The sequence below is a fragment of the Loxodonta africana genome, chromosome 4 (genome assembly GCF_030014295.1).
Source record: "Loxodonta africana isolate mLoxAfr1 chromosome 4, mLoxAfr1.hap2, whole genome shotgun sequence".
NCBI lineage: Eukaryota > Metazoa > Chordata > Mammalia > Proboscidea > Elephantidae > Loxodonta > Loxodonta africana.
Window position 1 is genome coordinate 111,317,180 of NC_087345.1, and position 19,229 is coordinate 111,336,408.

At 43.2% G+C, this 19,229-nt stretch overlaps 1 protein-coding gene across 2 annotated transcripts in view; it reads right to left on the reverse strand.

The window, feature by feature from the left end:
• Nucleotides 1-17,712, reverse strand: part of BMAL2 (basic helix-loop-helix ARNT like 2) — an 84,935-nt gene extending 67,223 nt beyond the window's left edge. For both annotated transcript variants that reach the window (XM_064284449.1, XM_064284448.1), the window contains exon 1: nucleotides 17,567-17,712. In XM_064284449.1, coding sequence (XP_064140519.1) covers nucleotides 17,567-17,597 — 31 coding nt within the window. In that variant the 5' untranslated portion in view covers nucleotides 17,598-17,712. The remainder of the gene's footprint in view (nucleotides 1-17,566) is intronic.
• Between the last annotated feature and the right edge of the window lie 1,517 nt (nucleotides 17,713-19,229).

Below are 19,229 nucleotides of genomic sequence, written 5' to 3' on the forward strand. Positions count from 1 at the left end.
TATTTGGAGAAAAACCCAAAAAGATAATTTCTGATACTCATTTACAAAAAAAAAAAAGTCTAACAGCCATGAAAACAGAAGAACTGGGGAATGCCCAGCTACTATTACTGAATATTTGGATCAAAGATTCTATATAAGAATCAAAAGGGGGAAAATGCAGAAGAGAATTTCAAATTCTAATGCAATCCAGATTTTCTGGAGCCATAGAGTCTGAATGAATCCTTGAAACTATTGCCCTGAAAAAATCTCTAAACCTTAAACCAAAAATATCCCTTGAAGTCTTATTAAAAGCCAGTAGTAGTTTATCTTAACTAGTAAAGAATGTCTATAATTGGGAGTTCCTAAAAATTAAATACTTACATCAAAGGACTTCATCAAAAGAGTAAAAAGAGAATCTACAAACAGAGAGAAAAAAATTGGCTATGCAAGCGGCCATCTAAGGTGCATCAATTGGTCTCAACCCACCTGGAGCAAAGGAGAATGAAGAACACCAAAGACACAAGGTAATTATAAGCCCAAGAGACAGAGAGGCCCACATAAACCAGAGACTCCATCAGCTACAACTGATGACTGCCTTGACAGGGAACACAATAGAGAACCCCCGAGGGAGCAGGAGAGCAGTGAGAAGCAGACCTCAAATTCTCATAAAAAGACCAGACTTAATGGTCTGACTGAGACCAGAAGGACTTCGGAGGTCATGGTCCCCAGACCTTCTGTTAGCCCAAGACAGGAACCATTCCCAAAGCTAACTCTTCAGACGGGGATTGGACTGGACATTGGGATAGAAAATGACACTGGTGAAGAATGAGCTTCTTGGATCAAGTAGACACATGAGGCTATGTGAGCAGCTCCTGTCTGGAGAAGAGATGAGAGGGCAGAGGGGGTCAGAAGCTGGCTGAAGGGACATAAAAACAGAGAGTGGAGGGAAGGAGTGTCCTGTCCCATCAGAGAGAGAGCAACTAGCAAGGTGTATATAAGTTTTTGTATGAGAGACTGACTTGATTTGTAAACTTTCACTGAAAGCACAATAAAAATTAAAAAAAAAAAATTTGGCTATGACATATCCAACAAGTGGCTCATCTCTAAAATCTACAAGATACTTCAATACCTCAACAACAAAAAGGCAAATAATCCAATTAAAAAATGGGCAAAGGACATGAACAGATACTTCACCAAAGAAGACATTCAGCTGGCTAACAAACACATGAGGAAATGCTCTTGATCATTAGCCATCAGAGAAATGCAAATCAAAACTACATTGTGATACCATCTCATGCTAACAATTCTGGCACAAATTCAGAAAACACAAAATAACAAATGTTGGAGAGGTTATGGGGAAACCGGAACCCTTATGCACGGCTGGTGGGAATGTAAAATGGTACAACCATTTTGGAAAATGATATGTCACTTCCTTAAAAAACCAGAAATAGAAATACCATACGATTCAGCAAATCTAATTCCAAAGAATATACACTAGAGAAATAACAGCCACTACACGAATAGACATATGCATACCCATGTTCATTGCAGTGCTATTCACAATAGCAAAAAGATGGAAACAACCTAAATGCCCATCAACAGATGAATGGATAAACGAATTATGGTACATAAACACAACAAAGTACTATGCAGCAATAAAGAATAATGATGAATCTGAGAAACATCTCACAACATGGACGAATCTGGAAGGCATTATGCTGAGTGAAATAAGTCAGTCACAAAAGTACTAATATTATATGAGACCACTATTATAAGAACTGAAGAAAAGGTTTACACATAGAAAAAAGCATTCTTTGATGGTTATGAGGTTGGGAAGGGAGGGGGAGGGAAAATCACTAACTAGATAGTAGACTATCAATTTTGGTGAAGGGAAGGACAACACGCAATATAGGATAAGTCACCACAACTGGACCAAAGCAGAAGAATAGATGTTTCCTAGATACATCCAAACACTTTGAGGGACTGAGTGGCTGGGGGTAGAGACTAGGGACCAGACTCTTGGGGGACATCTAGGTCAACTGGCATAAATAACAACATAATTCATAAATAAAATGTTTGACATCTCACTTCGGTGAGTAGGATCTGAGGTCTTAAAAGTTTGCAAGCGACCATCTAAAATACATCTAATGGTCCCATCCCATCTGGAGCAAAAAGGAATAAAGAAAACCAAAGACACAAGGAAAATAGTAGCTCAAACAACTAAAGGATCACAAGAACCAGAGACTCCACCAGCCTGAGACCAGAAGAACCAGATAGTGTTTGGCTGCCAACAACTGCTCTGAAGAGGACCATAACAGAGAGTCCCAGGCAGAGCAGGAGAAAAACGTAGAATGAAATTCAAATTTACACACACACACACACACACACACACACACACAAACAGACTTTTTGGTCTGACGGAGACTAGAGGAGCCCCCAAAACTATGGCCCCTGTACACTCTGCTAACCCAGAACTGAAATCATTCCCAAAGCCCACTTTTTAGACAGGCCTTTTATAAAAAAAAAATATATATATATATATATATTTTATAAAAGAAAAAACAACACACGTGAGGAACGTGCTTCTTAGTTCACATATACATCCAAAAGCAACTCCTGTTCAAAAGCATGACAAGAAGGCAGGAAGGTACAGGAACTGGATGTGTGGACACAGGGAACCTGGGGTAGAAGGAGGGAATGCGTTGTCACATTATGGGGATTGTAACCAATGTCACAAAACAATATGTGTATAAATTTTTTAATGAGAAATTAACTTGAGCTATGAACTTTCACATAAAGCACAGTTTAAAAAAAAAAGAATGAATGAATAGGAAAAAAAAAAGTTTGCCTTGAGCATTGTTCTCTTTTAAGATCTATATCCTAGGAATATATCCTAGACAAAATGATTCATCACACGAATAGACATATGCACACCCATGTTCACTGCAGCATTAGTCACAATAGCAAAAAGATGGAAACAACCTAAGTCCCCATTAACAGATGGATGGATAAACAAACTATGGTACATACACACAATGGAATACTACACAACAATAAAGAACAATGATGAATCTGTGAACCATCTCACAACATGGATGAATCTGGAGGGCATTATGTTACGTGAAATAAGTCAATTGCAAGAGGGCAAATACCGTATGATACCACTATTACAAAAACTCATGAAAACGATTACATACACAAAAAAACAATCTTTGATGGTTATGAGGGAGGGGTGGGGTGGAGAGGGAAAAACACTGACTAGACAATAGGTAAGTGGTAACTTTGGTGAAGTGTAAGATAGTACACAATACTGGGGAAGCCAGCACAACTGGACCAAGGCAAGGTCATGGAAGCTCCATAGACAAATCCAAACTCCCTGAGGGACAGAATTAATGGAGTGGAGGGCTGGGGACCGTGGTCTCGGGGAACATTTAGCTCAATTGGCATAACATAGTTTATAAAGAAAATGTTCTACATCCTACTTTGGTGAATAGCATCTGGGGTCTTAAAGGCTTGTGAGTGGCCATTTGAGATACTCCACTGGTCTCGCCCCATCTGGAGCAAGGTAAAATGAAGAAAACCAAAGACACAAGGGAAAGATTAGTCCAAAGGACTAATGGACCACAATTACCACAGCCTCCACCAGACTGAGTCAAGCACAACTAGATGGTGCCCAACTACCACCACCAACTGCTCTGACAGAGATTACAATACAGGGTCCCAGACAGAGCTAGAGAAAAAGGGAGACCAAAATTCTAACTCACACACACACACACAAAAAGACCAGATTTACTGGTCTGACAGAAACTGGAGAAACCCTGAGAGTATGGACCGTGGACTCCCTTTTAACTCAGTACTGAAGTCATTCCTGAAGCTCACCCTTCAGCCAAAGATAAGACAGGCCCATAAACCAAAACAAGACTAAATGGGTACACGAGTCCAAGGGCAAGGACAAGAAGGCAGGAGGAGACAGGAAAGCTCGTAACAGGAACCCAAGGTTGAGAAGGGGAGAGTGTTGATGTGCTGTTGGGGTGGCAACCGATATCACAAAACAATTTGTGTATTAATTGTTTTAATAAGAAACTAATTTTTTTGGTAAACTCTCATCTAAAATACAACAAAATTAAAAATAATAATAAAATAACATCCAGGTGACCTTGAGTTTGGTGATGACTTTTTAGATACAACAAAATCATGATTAAAAAAAAAAATCTATCTATACTGGATCAGATTGAAAACAGCAACTCCAAAGATTAGACAGGAAACTTAGGGGGCAGTGAGTTTATGTTAATGTGGGAGAACAACCCAGAAAAGGAAGGTAAGAATGGCTGCCCAACTAGAAGAATACAATCTATGTTGCTGAGTTGTGCTTGTAGAAACTGTTGAATTGGCGTATGTTCTGCTGTGTATATTCTCAAAAACAAAATAAAATTGTTTTCAAAAAAAGACTAACAGAAGGAAAAGGAATCAAAGAAATTATATTTCCAGTTCACTCACCTTGCAGATAAGGAAACTTAGGCTCAGCTGTGTATTACTTCACAGTTTAAATAAAAGAAAAAGAGAACTTAAATATAATTGCCTTTATTTTGGAGAAACAGTTCTCATACATGTCCCATCCTCACTCTCCATAGAAATTCACAAGTAACAAAACACAGAAAAAAATCTAGAGCAAACAAGGGGGACACTTTGTTGGGGGGGGGGATAAAAGCACCTCTGAATGTGACGATTATCATTGCTTATGGCATGGCACTGATACCTCGGAGAAAGCTGTAAACGTTGTGTGTCTGGAATTCAGTAAAGCACTTTTCACTGATGGAGGTAGTGGGCTAGGTCTATCTTGTCTAGTGATATTAAGCCTCTCATGACAGCCTTAAGAAAAAAAATGGAGATAATGGTTTAAAAGAGATTTGAAGCAGAAATACCAGTTAGGAAACAGACCACTGCAACGAACCAGGATGACCAGGAGACGGACCGTGCAACTGACAAAAACAGGAGTTAATTAATGAATGCTTCGAAGGTCAGCAAAACAGGGGCAGGGGTTTGGGGACTATGGCTTCAGGGGACATCTAAGTCAATTAGCAAAATAAAAATCTATTAAGAAAACATTCTGCATTCCACTTTGAAGTGTGGTGTCTGGGGTCTTAAAACGCTAGCAAGCGGCCATCTAAGATGCATCAGTGAGTCTCAACCCACCTGGATCAAAGGAGAATGAAGAACACCAAGCTCACAAGGTAATTATGAGCCCAAGAGACAGAAACGGCTACATGAACTAGAGACTACATCATCCTGAGACCAGAAGAACTAGATGGTGCCCAGTCACAACTGATGACTGCCCTGACAGGGAACACAACAGAGAACGCCTGAGAAAGCAGGAGAACAGTGGGATGCAGACCCCAAATTCTCATAAAAAGACCAGACTCAATGGTCTGACTGAGACTAGAAGGGCCCCGGTGGTCATGGTCCCCAAACCTTCTGTTGGCCCAGGACAGGAACCATTCCCGAAGACAACTCGTCAGACATGGATTGGATTGGACAACGGGTTGGAGAGAGATGCTGATGAGGAGTGAGCTACTCGCATCAGGTGGACACTTGAGACTATGTTGGCATCTCCTGTCTGGAGGGGAGATGGGAGGGTAGAGGGGGTTAGAAACTGGCAAAATGGTCACGAAAGGAGAGACTGGAAGGAGGGAGCGGGCTGACTCATCAGCCGGAGAGTAAATGGGAGTATGTAGTAAGGTGTATATAAGTTTATATGTGAGAGACTGACTTGATTTGTAAACTTTCACTTAAAGCACAAAAAAAATTATTAAAAAAAAAAAAACAGGAGTTAAGTCATGATCATAGGTGGGACCACCATCACCACCAATAAAATAATCTTTCACTGAATCCTTACATGTCAGGCATTCTACCGTTTACATTACCTTATCTTATACAGTCCTCACAGCAACCCTCTAGAGGAAACTGAGGTACAGAAAAATTAAGCAATGTGCTATGATGGTGTTTTTGCTGTGTCTACTTGGCTAGGCTACAGCCCTAGTTATTCAATCAGACACTAATCTAGGTGTTGCTGTGAAGGTATTTCATAGATGTTATAAAAGTCCATATCAGCTCCCTGGATGGCACAAATGGTTTGTGATCGGCTGGTAACCAAAAAGGTTGGAAGTTCAGACCCACCCAGTGGCTCCATGGAAGAAAAGCCTGGCAAACTACTTCCATAAAGACTACAGCCAAGAAAACCCTATGGAGTGGTTCTACTCTGTAACACATGAGGTTGCCATTAGTCACAACTGACTTGATGGCAATAGGTCTGTTTTTCTGTTTTAATCAGTTGAAAGGCCTTAAGAGCACACCTGAGGCTTTCCTGATGAAGAATAAATTCCGCCTGTGGACAGCAGCTGCGGCCATGCCTGAGAGTTCCTTCCAGTCTGCACTCCTGATGGCCTTCCCTATGAATTTCAGTCTTGCCTACCCAGCCCCCACAATCATGTAAGTGCACTAAATCTCTTTGTATCTCCTATTGGTTCTGCTTCTCTGGTTGAACCTTGACTGATACACTTGCCACAGATCACACAGTTGTTAGGTGAAAGAGCTCAAATTCTCTCAAAACTATTCCACTACACCAAACTCTCCCCAAGAGAAGGTAAACTCCATTTTAGATATTATGACTTCATAGAAATGGCACCACATCTAAATGTCTAAATCAAAAAAAAAAAAAAACAAAACAACCCATTGCCATCCAGTCAATTCCGACTCATAGTGACCCTATAGAACAGAACTGCCCCACAGAGTTTCCAAGGAGCAGCTGGTGGATTTGAACTGCCAACCTTTTGGTTAGCAGCCATATGCTTAACCACTGTACCACCAGGCTCCATCCAAACGTCTAGCAGGCATTAAAGGAATGTGATCCTGGGCAAGGTTAAAAGCTCTGGAGGCCAGGCTGCCTGGGTTCAAATCCTAGTTTTTCTACTTACTATGCAACCTTGGAAACCCTGGTGGCGTAGTGGTTAAGCGCTACAGCTGCTAACCAAGAAGGTTAGCAGTTCGAATCCACCAGGCACTCCTCAGAAACTCTATGGGGCAGTTCTACTCTGTTCTTTAGGGTCACTATGAGTCAGGATCAACCCAACAGCAGTGGGTATGGGTATGCAACCTTAACCTTGGTCAAGGTCCTTAAGATCTCTATATCTCAGTTTCTTCATCTCAAATGTGGGAATAATAATGGCATCTACCTTATAGAGTTGCTGAGGATTCAGTGAATTATACCACACTAACCATTCAGGACATATCTAAACCCAAAACCAAACAGTGCCGTCGAGTCGATTCCGACTCATAGCGACCCTATAGGACAGAGCAGAACTGCACCATAGTGTTTCCAAGGGATGCGTGGCGGATTTGAACTGCCGATCTTTTGGTTAGCAGCCGTAGCACTGAACCACTACGCCACTAGGGTTTCCAGAAAATACCTAGCACATAGTAAATCCTCAGTAAAGGTTAAAAATTTATTAACTATTTAGCAGAACCAAGAAGTAAGAAAGATAAATGCTAAGCTTTTGAAACAGGTCAAAAGGGAGTTAAAAACACCCAAGATGACTGTAAGGAAATTGGAGTATTGGGAAACCACTCAGACGTGATGCAGAAAATAATCACAGTGACATAAGCACTAAAGAATGCTTCCCTGACTATGACCACCACAGAAAAGGCCGATATTTCGTTGTCATTGTAACCTAATCCAGGGATGGGCAAAAGCAAGAAACAGCAGTTCAACAGAATTTCAGTCCCACATCAAAACAGAAAAGTCCCCTAACCTGTTCAGGCTTAACTGATCTTCAGGCAAAGGAAGAATGGCAGGGTTCAACATTTTCAACATTAGCAGGTGTTTCCAAAAGGCACAAAAATGCATTTAGATTTGGATGGTTTACACCCACATCATTGTTACACATGGAAAAATACAGCACAACAAAAATGGTGTCCTTGCAGACTATGAGTAAGACGAAGATGAGGTGTGGGCCATTGTCACCATTTATATTAGTCAGGCATGATTAAAAAAAAACATGCCAAATTCTACACAGAGCCTACAAAAGATATGTAGTTCCTGACACCTAAGGTGTCATCAAGATGAGACATATTTGGGCTAACTTTAGGAAAGAAATTCAACATTGTTCATAAAAATATGTGTGTATCTTAGCGGCCATCTAAGATCCATCAATTGGTCTCAACCCACCTGGAGCAAAGGAAAATGAAGAACACCAAGGTCACACGACAACTAAGAGCCCAAGAGACAGAAAGGGCCACATGAACCAGAGACCTACATCATCCTGAGACCAGAAGAACTAGTTGGTGCCCGGCCACAACCGATGACTGCCCTGACAGGGAGCACAACAGAGAACCCCTGAGGGAGCAGGAGATCAGTGGGATGCAGACCCCAAATTCTCATAAAAAGACCATACTTAATGGTCTGACTGAGACTAGAGGAATCATGGTCCCCAAACCTTCTGTTGGCACAGGACAGGAACCATCCCCGAAGACAACTCATCAGACATGAAAGGGACTGGACAGTGGGTAGGAGATGCTGATGAAGAGTGAGCTAATTATATCAGGTGGACACTTGAGACTGTGTTGGCATCTCCTGTCTGGAGGGGGGATGGGAGGATAGAGAGAGTTAGAAGCTGGCAAAATTGTCACGAAAGGAGAGACTGGAAGGGCTGACTCATTAGGGGGAGAGCAAGTGGGAGTACGGAGTAAGATGTATATAAACTTACATGTGACAGACTGACTTGATTTGTAAACGTTCACTTGAAGCTCAGTAAAAGTTAATAAAAAAAAATGTGTGTATCTTTTCACTGGATGGTGGCTATTGCAGAAAGAAGACAGAGCCTTTAAAAAACAGAAAGCACTTGACACTGCAACAGGCAAATACTAAAGTTTTACAAACTGAAACACAATGTGAATTTTAGAAATAATAAAACCCAATGTGATGTTAGTACAGTATAGGAATAACATATCATATAAAAATGGGTTGAGGGCAGTGTCTGACCTCCTCTAACTTCCCAAGACTAACAGCCCAAGGTTGATTCTTATGAGGCGGGGATCAGACATGCCTCCTCTCTCCGCATCTTTACCAACTCTGACACCAACTGTCCCTCACACAGAACTCTCTACTTTTCTGCTGGGTTTGATTATTCACTGCAATGGCTACACAGAACTCACAGACCACAATCACGGCTATGGGGTTTACTAGGGAAGTAGGAGTTACAATTCAGGCTCAGGAACACTCAGGATACAGTTCTTCCATCAGGACAGCCTCTACCCAGCCGTGTTCTCAGGCACAACTCTCCCTGGCCCTCGGCCTCTGCCCAGAGGCACTCAGTTTTCTCTGTCAGCTGGGAAGTCCACTGAGCCAACTCCAGCTTCCAGGTCTCTGCTGCCCGTCTCTCCTTCCTTGGTGATGATGGGTTCTTATCTCTGCTCTGGAATTGGCTCTCTTTTAAGGCAAAACTGACCAATCCCCTTGGTCTGCCACAGTTACCCTATCACAGAGTTCTGCCCGATTACCTGGGTGGGAGTTACAAGGCCATAGCTAGAAAGGCCATGCACAAAAGTAATTAACTGCACCGCACCATAGTAACAATGATAATCAGAATCTAAAGCTACTTGCATACTCGCCCTAGAGAAAGAGCTAATAGGAAATTCCTTTTAAACCTTTTGATAAATAATTGCTAGGTGTATTCTAATTAGCGCCTTCTAATACTTGAGGTGTGAATTTAAATGTCCCTCTAAGATCAAACTGCATATGACCACTGTCCCAGAGGCAGATATGATTACTGTTGAAGTAAACTGGTAAACCAAGAGTGCTAGCATTTTATGAACTCAAGTTAAAAACTAAAGAAAAGAAGAACCATCCTAAAGAAGCCACTAGCACCATGACACATGGAAAACTGGTTTTGGTCTCTCATTTCTAGGACAGTGTGGTTGCCTAGGTGATCCATTATAGAAGAGATGGCCTACCTAGAAGGCAATATTGTTTGTCTCCATGGTAGTGTAAGTGCAGCCTACCTTTGGGTACCGTGTGACTCAGAAAGGAAATTCAGTTCTCCAGGCAGGTTGCTGGTAAGTGTTCAGAGAAATTTATGTAGAGTTGAATATCATGTTCAATATTTCAATCAGAACTTTTATTTAGATCTTTGACAAAACAATTATTAATCGCCCTAATCTTTTACTCATTTAGACATCAATTTGATACCTACTCTGGAGAATGTTCAATACATTTCAATTCTGTCTATTGTATACTGATCTATCTTTTAAAATCTGTATTTCTATAAAATGCACTAAGGCTTTGGTACCATTTGGGTATAACAATAATCTCTAATCTCCTCTCCTAAGAAATATCTAGGGGTATACTGATGTGGCTTAACAGCACTTCTACTTCTAAGTAACTCCTAAGCCAGAGATCCTATGTGCTATATCTGCATCAAAATAAGATGAACATCTTCTGAGGTTATCACACAGGGGACTCTATGCATGGTCTTGTCATACTAGGAGCATGCTCAGACATGATGGCAGTAGGTTCCTTTGTGTTTCTAAATCTTCATTAAGCATTTGTCTGAGGGTGTTCTTCAGCTTTGTCCCATGCAGCTGCACGGGCAGGGATTGTGAGCACTGCGTGTTCTTCTCTGACAGCCTGCTAGAACACACGCCCACATGAAGGGTACATCCGTGATGGGGACACTGGACCAACACAGGTCATTGTGTTGGTCTGATGTTGGAAGTCCAGACACCTATTTTCCAATGAGCTGTAAAGAGAATAAATAACACTTGTGGTGCTTTTCAGAAGAAAGAACGTGAAATGGACTTAAAGACATAAGCAGTTGCTTTTTTAGGTGAGAAAAGAAGATGAAAGAGAAAAAGAAATCCAGATGGACTTGGGGTGAAGGCCAAGATCTGACAGCCAAGTAATTGGCAGAAACCAGGACAGAAATATGCCATAATTAGTCTTTCCAAGTGATATAAAAACTCTGTTGCTGACCAAGAACCAAAAAGCAGAGCATGTATCTTTTCTTTGGAGTGCAGGAAGACACCTTCTGTCAGACAGGCTTTGGGTGTAAACTGCCCATGCTGCACCACAGCCCTGGAGTGAAAGCCCTTCACAACACCAAGGATGGAACTGCAACAGTCCAAGTCTTTCTTTTTCAGTTTTCCTATCCGATGCTAAAGAATTCTAGCGTCAGGTCCTCCAAGCACATAACTGGTGAGTTTCCATTTCCGTGTTTTTTTCCTCTCCTTAAAGACCCTCTTCTCTGCCCATCCAAGATTTCTCCATTCATCAATACTAAAACTGGCACCTTCTCTGAAAGCCTTCTGTGCCTTGCCTCCCTGACAAACCAGATAAAATTTCTCCCAACTCTGGGAAAGGAGGTTGACTCCTAGCAGTTAACCTACATATTTACCATGTTCTATCTTGCATTCCAAATATTTTGGCTGCATGTCTCACTTACCCTAATAAATTGTATAAGCTCTTTAACCCATTCTCTTGCTTTATTCATCACTTCATCTGTTTGCCTGACACAGTAGTTAAGTTCTGTATTTAATGGATGCTTTAAAAATGACCCAAATCTATCCAAACCTCAAACAAATCATCATTCAAATTATCAAACAAATCAACAAAGCTTTATTGAGTACTTATTAAGTGCAAGGAACCAAAAATTGCAAAGATAAATAAGAACCAACCCTACCCTCCTAGTAACGTGCAACCTAAGGGTGAAGCTAAGAAACCTACATAAATAACTGTGGCAAACAAAGACAAGTATTAAAATGGACACACAAAAACCTACAATGTGAAAAGAGTAGGGAAGAATCATTTCAGTTTTAGGGGGCTTCTGGGAGAAGAGGAAAAATCATTTGTTGATGGCCAGATTTCACTAAACAGTTTGTGATCCTTACCACTTTTAATCCCTACAACAATCCCATTTTTCCTTTTAGAGGTAAGGAAACCGGGGCTCAGAGAAGCAACTTGGTCAAGGTCATATAGCTGGTAAGTAATGAAGCTGGCAACCACATCTGGAACTGCTGGTTCCAAAGTTCATGCTGAGTTCCCTACACCAGACCTCCTCATCCACATGCAGATACAAAAGAAATGACAACTTCTACAGGCTGGTCTGAAGGGAGGGTGGGGGCATCCCAGGAACAGCCAACGGCCTGAGCAATGGCCCGGAGCTGGGAAAGTGTCAATCATGTTTGGAGCAAGGCAGATCACACAACTGAGTGTAAGACATATCAGGGGATGAAGTAGAGGTGTTTGGGAAGAGAAGGTTCATGGATGAGTCTTCATTTTCCCTGCAATATGCTAGGGACATATGGTAAAGAGTATTTATTATCTACCTAAAAAAGACACTGAAATATTTTAAGTAAAATATTTTTAAAGTCTTCGAAATTATTATTTTATGGCAATCATCTTGACCCTCAGCTCCATAATCCACACCATGTTGAGTGGAAAAACAGAATGATGAAATGATTCTCTCTACATTTCCTTTTTCTTCAGCCTTCTTTGTTTTTTTATCCCTCTGGAAAGATACTACCTGGAGACTGAAACCATAAAATTGGAGACCACAGAAACTAAATACCAATAATTTACTTGGATAAATGTCAAAATTTCCATCATGCCAACCAACATCTAAGCCTTTTCAGATGAGAATTAATATGCTATTCTTTTGATTTTAATATTATATAAACAGGCTGATTTAAATATTTTAAGTAAGGTTAAAAATATCTTAAGTAGGTTTAAGAATTGGGTGGGTAAATGAGCTATTATAAGCTCAAGTAACATAATGTAAGTAGTATGTATCAGGGTTCAATAAGTGTGACAGTACCGAGGTAAGAGAAGAAAACGGAGTAGGGGGCATGCATAGCTTAACTGTTCCATAAATTATTAGTAAATACCATATGCTACAGAGAACATATCCTACCTGTGGTCCCAGCCCCAGTAGGACCTTACATTGTAGGCTCTTCTTAGTTCTCACAGCTTCCTGCCACTGGGCCAAGCAGGGGGGTAGAAAGGGCCAGGATTTTAGCACCATGCAGGTCACTTTAGTTAGCAGACATAGAAAAACCAGGACAGGAAATCACCATCTCACCAAACAGGCAGATGTCTCAGGTACACCTGCCTCCTGTAGGGCACCTGGTAAGGCCCTGATAATGCTGATGATGGTGTTGATGCTGACCCAGATTCCAAGCACCTGAGTAACTCAGCTGTCACAGTGGAAAACTGGGGGTCTTTAACTAACTGGGACAACTGAAATCAGGGCTACTAGAATTAAAGGTTATTACCCTATTTATGATTTCCTGAATATTATGTAAAGGGAGAGAGTTCAAAAAGGATGCTATAATCAGTGATCACAGCACATAAAGAGATAGTGCTTTTTAGAATCATGGAGTTTTTCCACAAGGAAGAAAGCAACTAAAATTACTGTATCTACTATACTTTCAATACATATTTTAAACATTAAATTACTATTTTTTCCCTAGAGTCAAGATGGGGAGGCCGTCCCTCCTTCCTCTCCCTCCCTTCTCTCTTCACCTCCATCCCCTCCCCAATCCCTCTTCTCCCCATTCACTCTTCTTCTCATTTTCCTTCCACCCTCCTCCTCCAGCTCCAGCTCCTTCTCCCTCATCTCTTCCCCCCTCAGTCTCTTCCCCTCTCCTTCCCTCCCTCTTCACCTTTCTCCTCCCCTCACTGTTTTCCTCTCTTCTCTCCTCCTTTACCCTCTCCTTCTCCTCCTCTCTTTTTTCCACCTCTCCTCACCTTCCTTGTCCCCCTCCCCCATTTCACTAGCTTTCTTTTTCCTCTCTAAAGTAATTAGACCATCCAAGCTTATCTTGGGAAAGAGCCCTGGTGGTGCAGTGGTTAAGCACTCAGCTGCTGACCAAAAAGTCAGTGGTTCAAACCCACCAGCTGCTCTGTGGGAGAAAAATATATCAGTCTGCTTCCATAAAGATGACAGCCTTGGAAACCCTAAGGGGCAGTTCTACTCTGTCCTACTGGGTCTCTATGAATCAGAATAGACTTGACAGCAACAAGTCTGTTTTATCCTTGGAGTCCCTAGGTGGTACAAATGATTAACACACTTGGCTACTAACCAAAAGGTTAGAGGTTCGAGTCCACTCAGAGGTGCCTCAGTAGGAAGACCTGGCAATGTACTTTTTGAAAAATCAGCCGCTAAAAACCCTCTGGAGCACACTTCTACTCTGACACACATGGGGTCTCCATGAGTTGGAATCAACTCGTCATCGACTGGTTTCAATTGGTTTTGGGGTTTATTTTGAAATATATACATTTTCAGGCTGAACTTTGCCTAAAGATTCAGGCCAGGAACGTAAGTATATGCAAAGTTAATTAGGACATGACTTTTGATTTCTGAGTCACAAAAAAGATGAATTTAAGCTACTGTAATTACAGGCGTATACCTCTAAAGATTGGGACTGGTAACATCACAGGTGAAAACAGGGGGTGCAAGAAAAGGGGTTGTGAGAAATGCCTAGATCCAAGACCATCTCTGGCAGCCAAGATAAAGCAAACTGCTCTCTCCCAAGTCAGCTCTCTCCCTAACTGCAAGCATTCTGGAATCAGTCACCAGAAGAACGCCCAGTCACCTGGCAGCACGCTTAAGTTTGGTGTTTACCATAAGCCTGTCAAAAAACATAGGTGAACAGGCAATTACATTTGGTACCAGCTAATTTTTGGTGACAATCTTAAAAACCAGCTCTAAAGTTTTTTTACAGAAGCAGTACAAGCCAAAGGGTCTTTGTTTTTTTTAATCCCCCTCCACCACCAGTTTTAAATTTTTATTTTACCACGAGGGCTCAAATGTCAAGCTGTCTAGGAAAAAAGAATCTTCAGAGATTCTGTGTAAGGAAAACAGGGCCTTGGATTCCAATACAGAGACCTGTTCTTCCCAGGGAGGGGTGACAAGGACTACTGATGACAATATTTTTTTTCACACTCTTTAGAGAAAGGGAAACCCTGGTGGCGTAGTGCCTAAGTTCTTTGACTGCTAACCAAAACATCAGCAGTTCGAATCCATCAGGCGCTCCTTGGAAACTCTATAGAGCAGTTCTACTCTATCCTATAGGGCTGCTGTGAGTCAAAATCCACTGGATGGCAATGGGTTTGGTCTGTTTTTTTTTTTTTTTAGAGGAAGAAGTGCCTGGAAGTGCGCAAACATGTGAAATCAGGAATAAAGAAAAGCAGCCTCTGTTGCAGCCACGGATTTCAACTCCAGCTTTGTCTCTTTCTGGCTGTGGAACTGTGGGCTGGCTTCAGTTTTTTCATTTGTAAAATGGAGATAATACTACCTACATTTGAGAGTTGCTGTGAGACTAACAAAGAATCACTTGTGAAATGTCTAGCACCTAGTAATCCTCAATTAATGCTGGCCCTCCCAGCCCCCACTGAAACTGTGTTACTTTTAACTAAGAAAGATTAATTCATTTTTATCATTTCCAACTTCATATTTGATATTCAGTTAAACAGCAATAAACACTTTACCAAAAAACTTGTCATAAATCCATTAGACTTATTGGGTGAAAGCTGTTCTTTGTATTAGTAGGTGCGTTTTCACTTTTCTCCCCAGAAAAGTCCCAAGAGTCTTTCAGTTTGACCCATTTTAACTCTCAACTCTTATTTTAACCCATAATTCTTTCTTAATGGGCTAGACAGACCTCATGTTAACTTCACAAAGTACAGCTGTAAATTAGTAACTATAATTATGAAGCTAATATTTATGAAGCACTATTTACCAAGTACTAGACTAAGTACTTTATACGTATTTACATACATTTTTATCTCATTTAATCCTAAAAATCCTATAACTCGGGTATTTTAATTTTCTCCATTTTATAGATGAGGAAAATAAAGCTAAGAAATTGCAAATAACTTGACTAGGGTGAAACGGCAGAGCTCAGTCACAACCCAGAACAGAGGAGAGGCTGTCTGAGCTTAACCCTGTTCATACAGCCTTCTCTTTTCAGCAAAGGGTTTATCCAACTCTTTATTTCATCAGGAAAGATTACAAATATTTAAATGATGGAATTTTAGAAATCTCCCTAGGACCCGAATTCCCACCACAGTATTAGAATTTTGAAAGCCACCTCTTCTCATTGCTGTACTTCAGAGAAGGATCTAAAAATATGTCACATTTCAAAAAGGAAGGTGGAGATTTAATCAACTGGTTTATCGACTTGACTTTCTAACAGTCTTCCTTTTGGAGCCCTGGGGGCACAGTGGTTACTAGTTCGGCTGCTAACCAAGAGGTCGACAGTTCGAATCCACCAGCCGCTCCTTGGAAACCCTAAGAGGGCAGTTCTACTCTGTCTTATAGGGTCACTATGACTCGGAATCCACTGGATGGCAAGGGGTTTTGGTTTTTTTGGTTTAGCCTTCCTTTAGTTATTTGTGCTTTGTTTTTGTTTGTTTGGTTTATATGCTTTAAACAATAAGCTGTTTTATAATCATCAAAAAGTTGCGAGTAGTATATAGTAATCTCAGAGTAGGAGCCTGGGTGTGCAAACAGCTGCTTCACATGAAGGTTGGCTTTTAAACCCAGCCAGCAGACTCTGCAAAAGAAAGGCCTGGTGAACTGCTTCTGTAAAGATTACAGCCGAGAAAGCCCTCTGGGGCACTTCTACTCTGTAACACCTGGGGTGGCCGTAAGTCAGGGCGACTAGTCGACAGCAAACAACAGCAGCCGCGTAATAGTCAGGCCCACAGAACTTTGCCAGTGAGTACTAGAGAGAAGGAGAAAGCAATTCCAAGCTTCCAACTCGATCCACCGAAACTCCTCAAATATATAAAATGAAATAAAAACTCCACTGATGGCTTTAGTGACTCTGTAATGGTAAAAGACAGGAGCTGCCTCTCGCTTACACAGGGCTTGGTGGACTCACCGCGCTCTCACCTACCCGCCTCTCCATCCCATTCCCAGTTTTTGGAGAGTATTTCCAGTTCAGAGAATGTTCAGAAGGTATGCGCTCGCAGTACCCGAGCTCCTTCGATGGCTGATGACAACTGGTTTATACAAAACAGGGAAGAAGAGATCTAAGAAGTCCCCGCAACAAATCTAGGGAGAAGAGGGCTGCACACGCCCAGGTGAGCGCCCAGTGGTGGGCAGGGGGAGGCTGCTCGCCCTCGCAGGTGGATGGTCTCTCGCCAGCTACCTTCGCTAAAACGTCCGACCCGGGACCAAGACGACCCAGCCGGGCTGCGGGCGACGCAGAGACCCGGCGATCCCGGGCTCCAGTCCCCACGGCTCGTTCGCTCGGAGGACGCGTGAGGAGCCACGAAGCACCTGTGTCCCAAGGGACGGCCTGGATCCCAAAGCCAGTCGGAGGTGATGCCGGCCGAGGGCCCGACGTTCCCGCGGGGCCCAGGGGGCCCGGCATGGGCCCTTCCCCCGCAAGTGGGCAGAGCTGGGTCGCCGCGCCAGCACCTAGCCCCTCGGCGAGGGCTGGGGCCTCCCCGGGCTCCGCGCCCCCCGCGCGTTAAGCGCCGCGCCCCCACCTGGAGCCGCCTCAGCCCGTCGGCCGCCGGCAACCTCACCTCCCGCCGCAGCCTCCTCTTCCGCCGCCATCGCAGGAGCCACCCGGCCGGCTCCACAAGCCGGGGGATGGCAGCATGGAGGAGCCCCGGGCCCGCCCCGCCCCGTCCAGGCCCAGGCGGCGGCCGCGGAACTGGGACACGGGCACCCGCGGGTCTCTGCCCCGTGCCACGGCGAACGCCACTGCAGCCGCTGGGCGCGCAGCCAGCGCCGAGTCGCCGCTCGGGCGGCGCTGGCTACTGAGCATGCGGGCTGAGTTCGCCCGCCCGCCGGCCCGCCGGGTCTGGGCGCCGCGGGGCTCCCTGGCGGGCGAGAGGTGGTCGGGGCGCGGGGCGGAGTCACAGCGGGCACGGCCCCCTGGCCTCTCGGGCGAGAGGCACAGCACGGAAAGACCCGCGAGGAAGTACCTCGAGCCTTTCTAGACACCCGCCTATTTAAAACTGGTTTTCACGATCACATAAGATTCGTTTTCTGAGTGTTCCGAAGGTTGGATTCGTAGATCCTTGGAGAAAAAGTAAAGGACTTAAGGAAGATCACAGAGCGGTGAGGGTAGCGGGGTGCTGGGAAAAGGTCATCCCTGGCCGCTAGAGATGCGGGCTTCTTTTTTCTGCTTAAGGAAGGGCTTAGCTACAGAGGGAGGGTGCTGACTACTGGAACAGTTGGGTACAACCAGAGGCAATCTCCTTAGGGGGCCACCTGACAGTCCTACATCCCATTACAATGTTTCTACAATATACTGGTTCTCTCCTCTCTCACAGGTTCCTAGACTGGGTTCCTTGATTACAGTTTCCTGGTGGAGGTAGCGAAGGAAAGGAAACGCAGAGAAAAACACTAAAGGTTTGCATTAAATAGCCTAAATCCGAACATTTTCCCACCAACCAAAACCAAACTCGCTGTCGTCGAGTAGATTCTGCTTCCTAGCGACCCTGTAGGAGAGATTAGAACTGCCCTATAGGGTTTCCAAGGCTGTAAATATTGACAGAAGCATAGTACCACATCTTTCTCCAGCTGAGGCTAGTGGCTGTTGGGTTCTAACCATTGACATTTCAGTGAGCAGCCGAGTACTTAACCAATCCTCAACCAGGGCTCCTTAATTTTCCTACCAGGACTCATAGCATCTTAACTGCTTATGTATCCAGAAAGTTACTTAGGGCCCAGCCTGGGCAAGGAGATTGCAAGTGTTTTCCCAGCCAGAAGAAGGCATTATAGGAGGAAATTATAGGAGAAAACTGTTGCAGTCTTAAGTGGGTACTAGGACTTTATACTGGAGGTGGAATGAGGTGTTAAAGAGAACTATTCTGCCAAAACTCACCTATACCAAGACACATCTCTAATCAAAACCGTTCTTGAAACATCTGGATCATAGTTTTGTTTGGAACTCTACCGTCTACCCCAAATTCCAGCAACACCACCTTCTGCTGGCAGCTCAGAAAGAGTGCATGATAAAAGAAGGCAACACACAAGGTCTAGTAGACAGTCTTCAAATCCGGCACGGTCACCCTGAATGGATCAAATCATGGCTTTCCGGACGAGGGTTTACACATTGAGGTGCCCTCTCTCCCACCACCACTAAGGAGAGGGCATCTCCTAAACTTGCGCATGTGTTAAATGCCACCTTGATGGTGAAGCAGAACTGCTAGGACCCTGGTTAAAATGTACCTTACT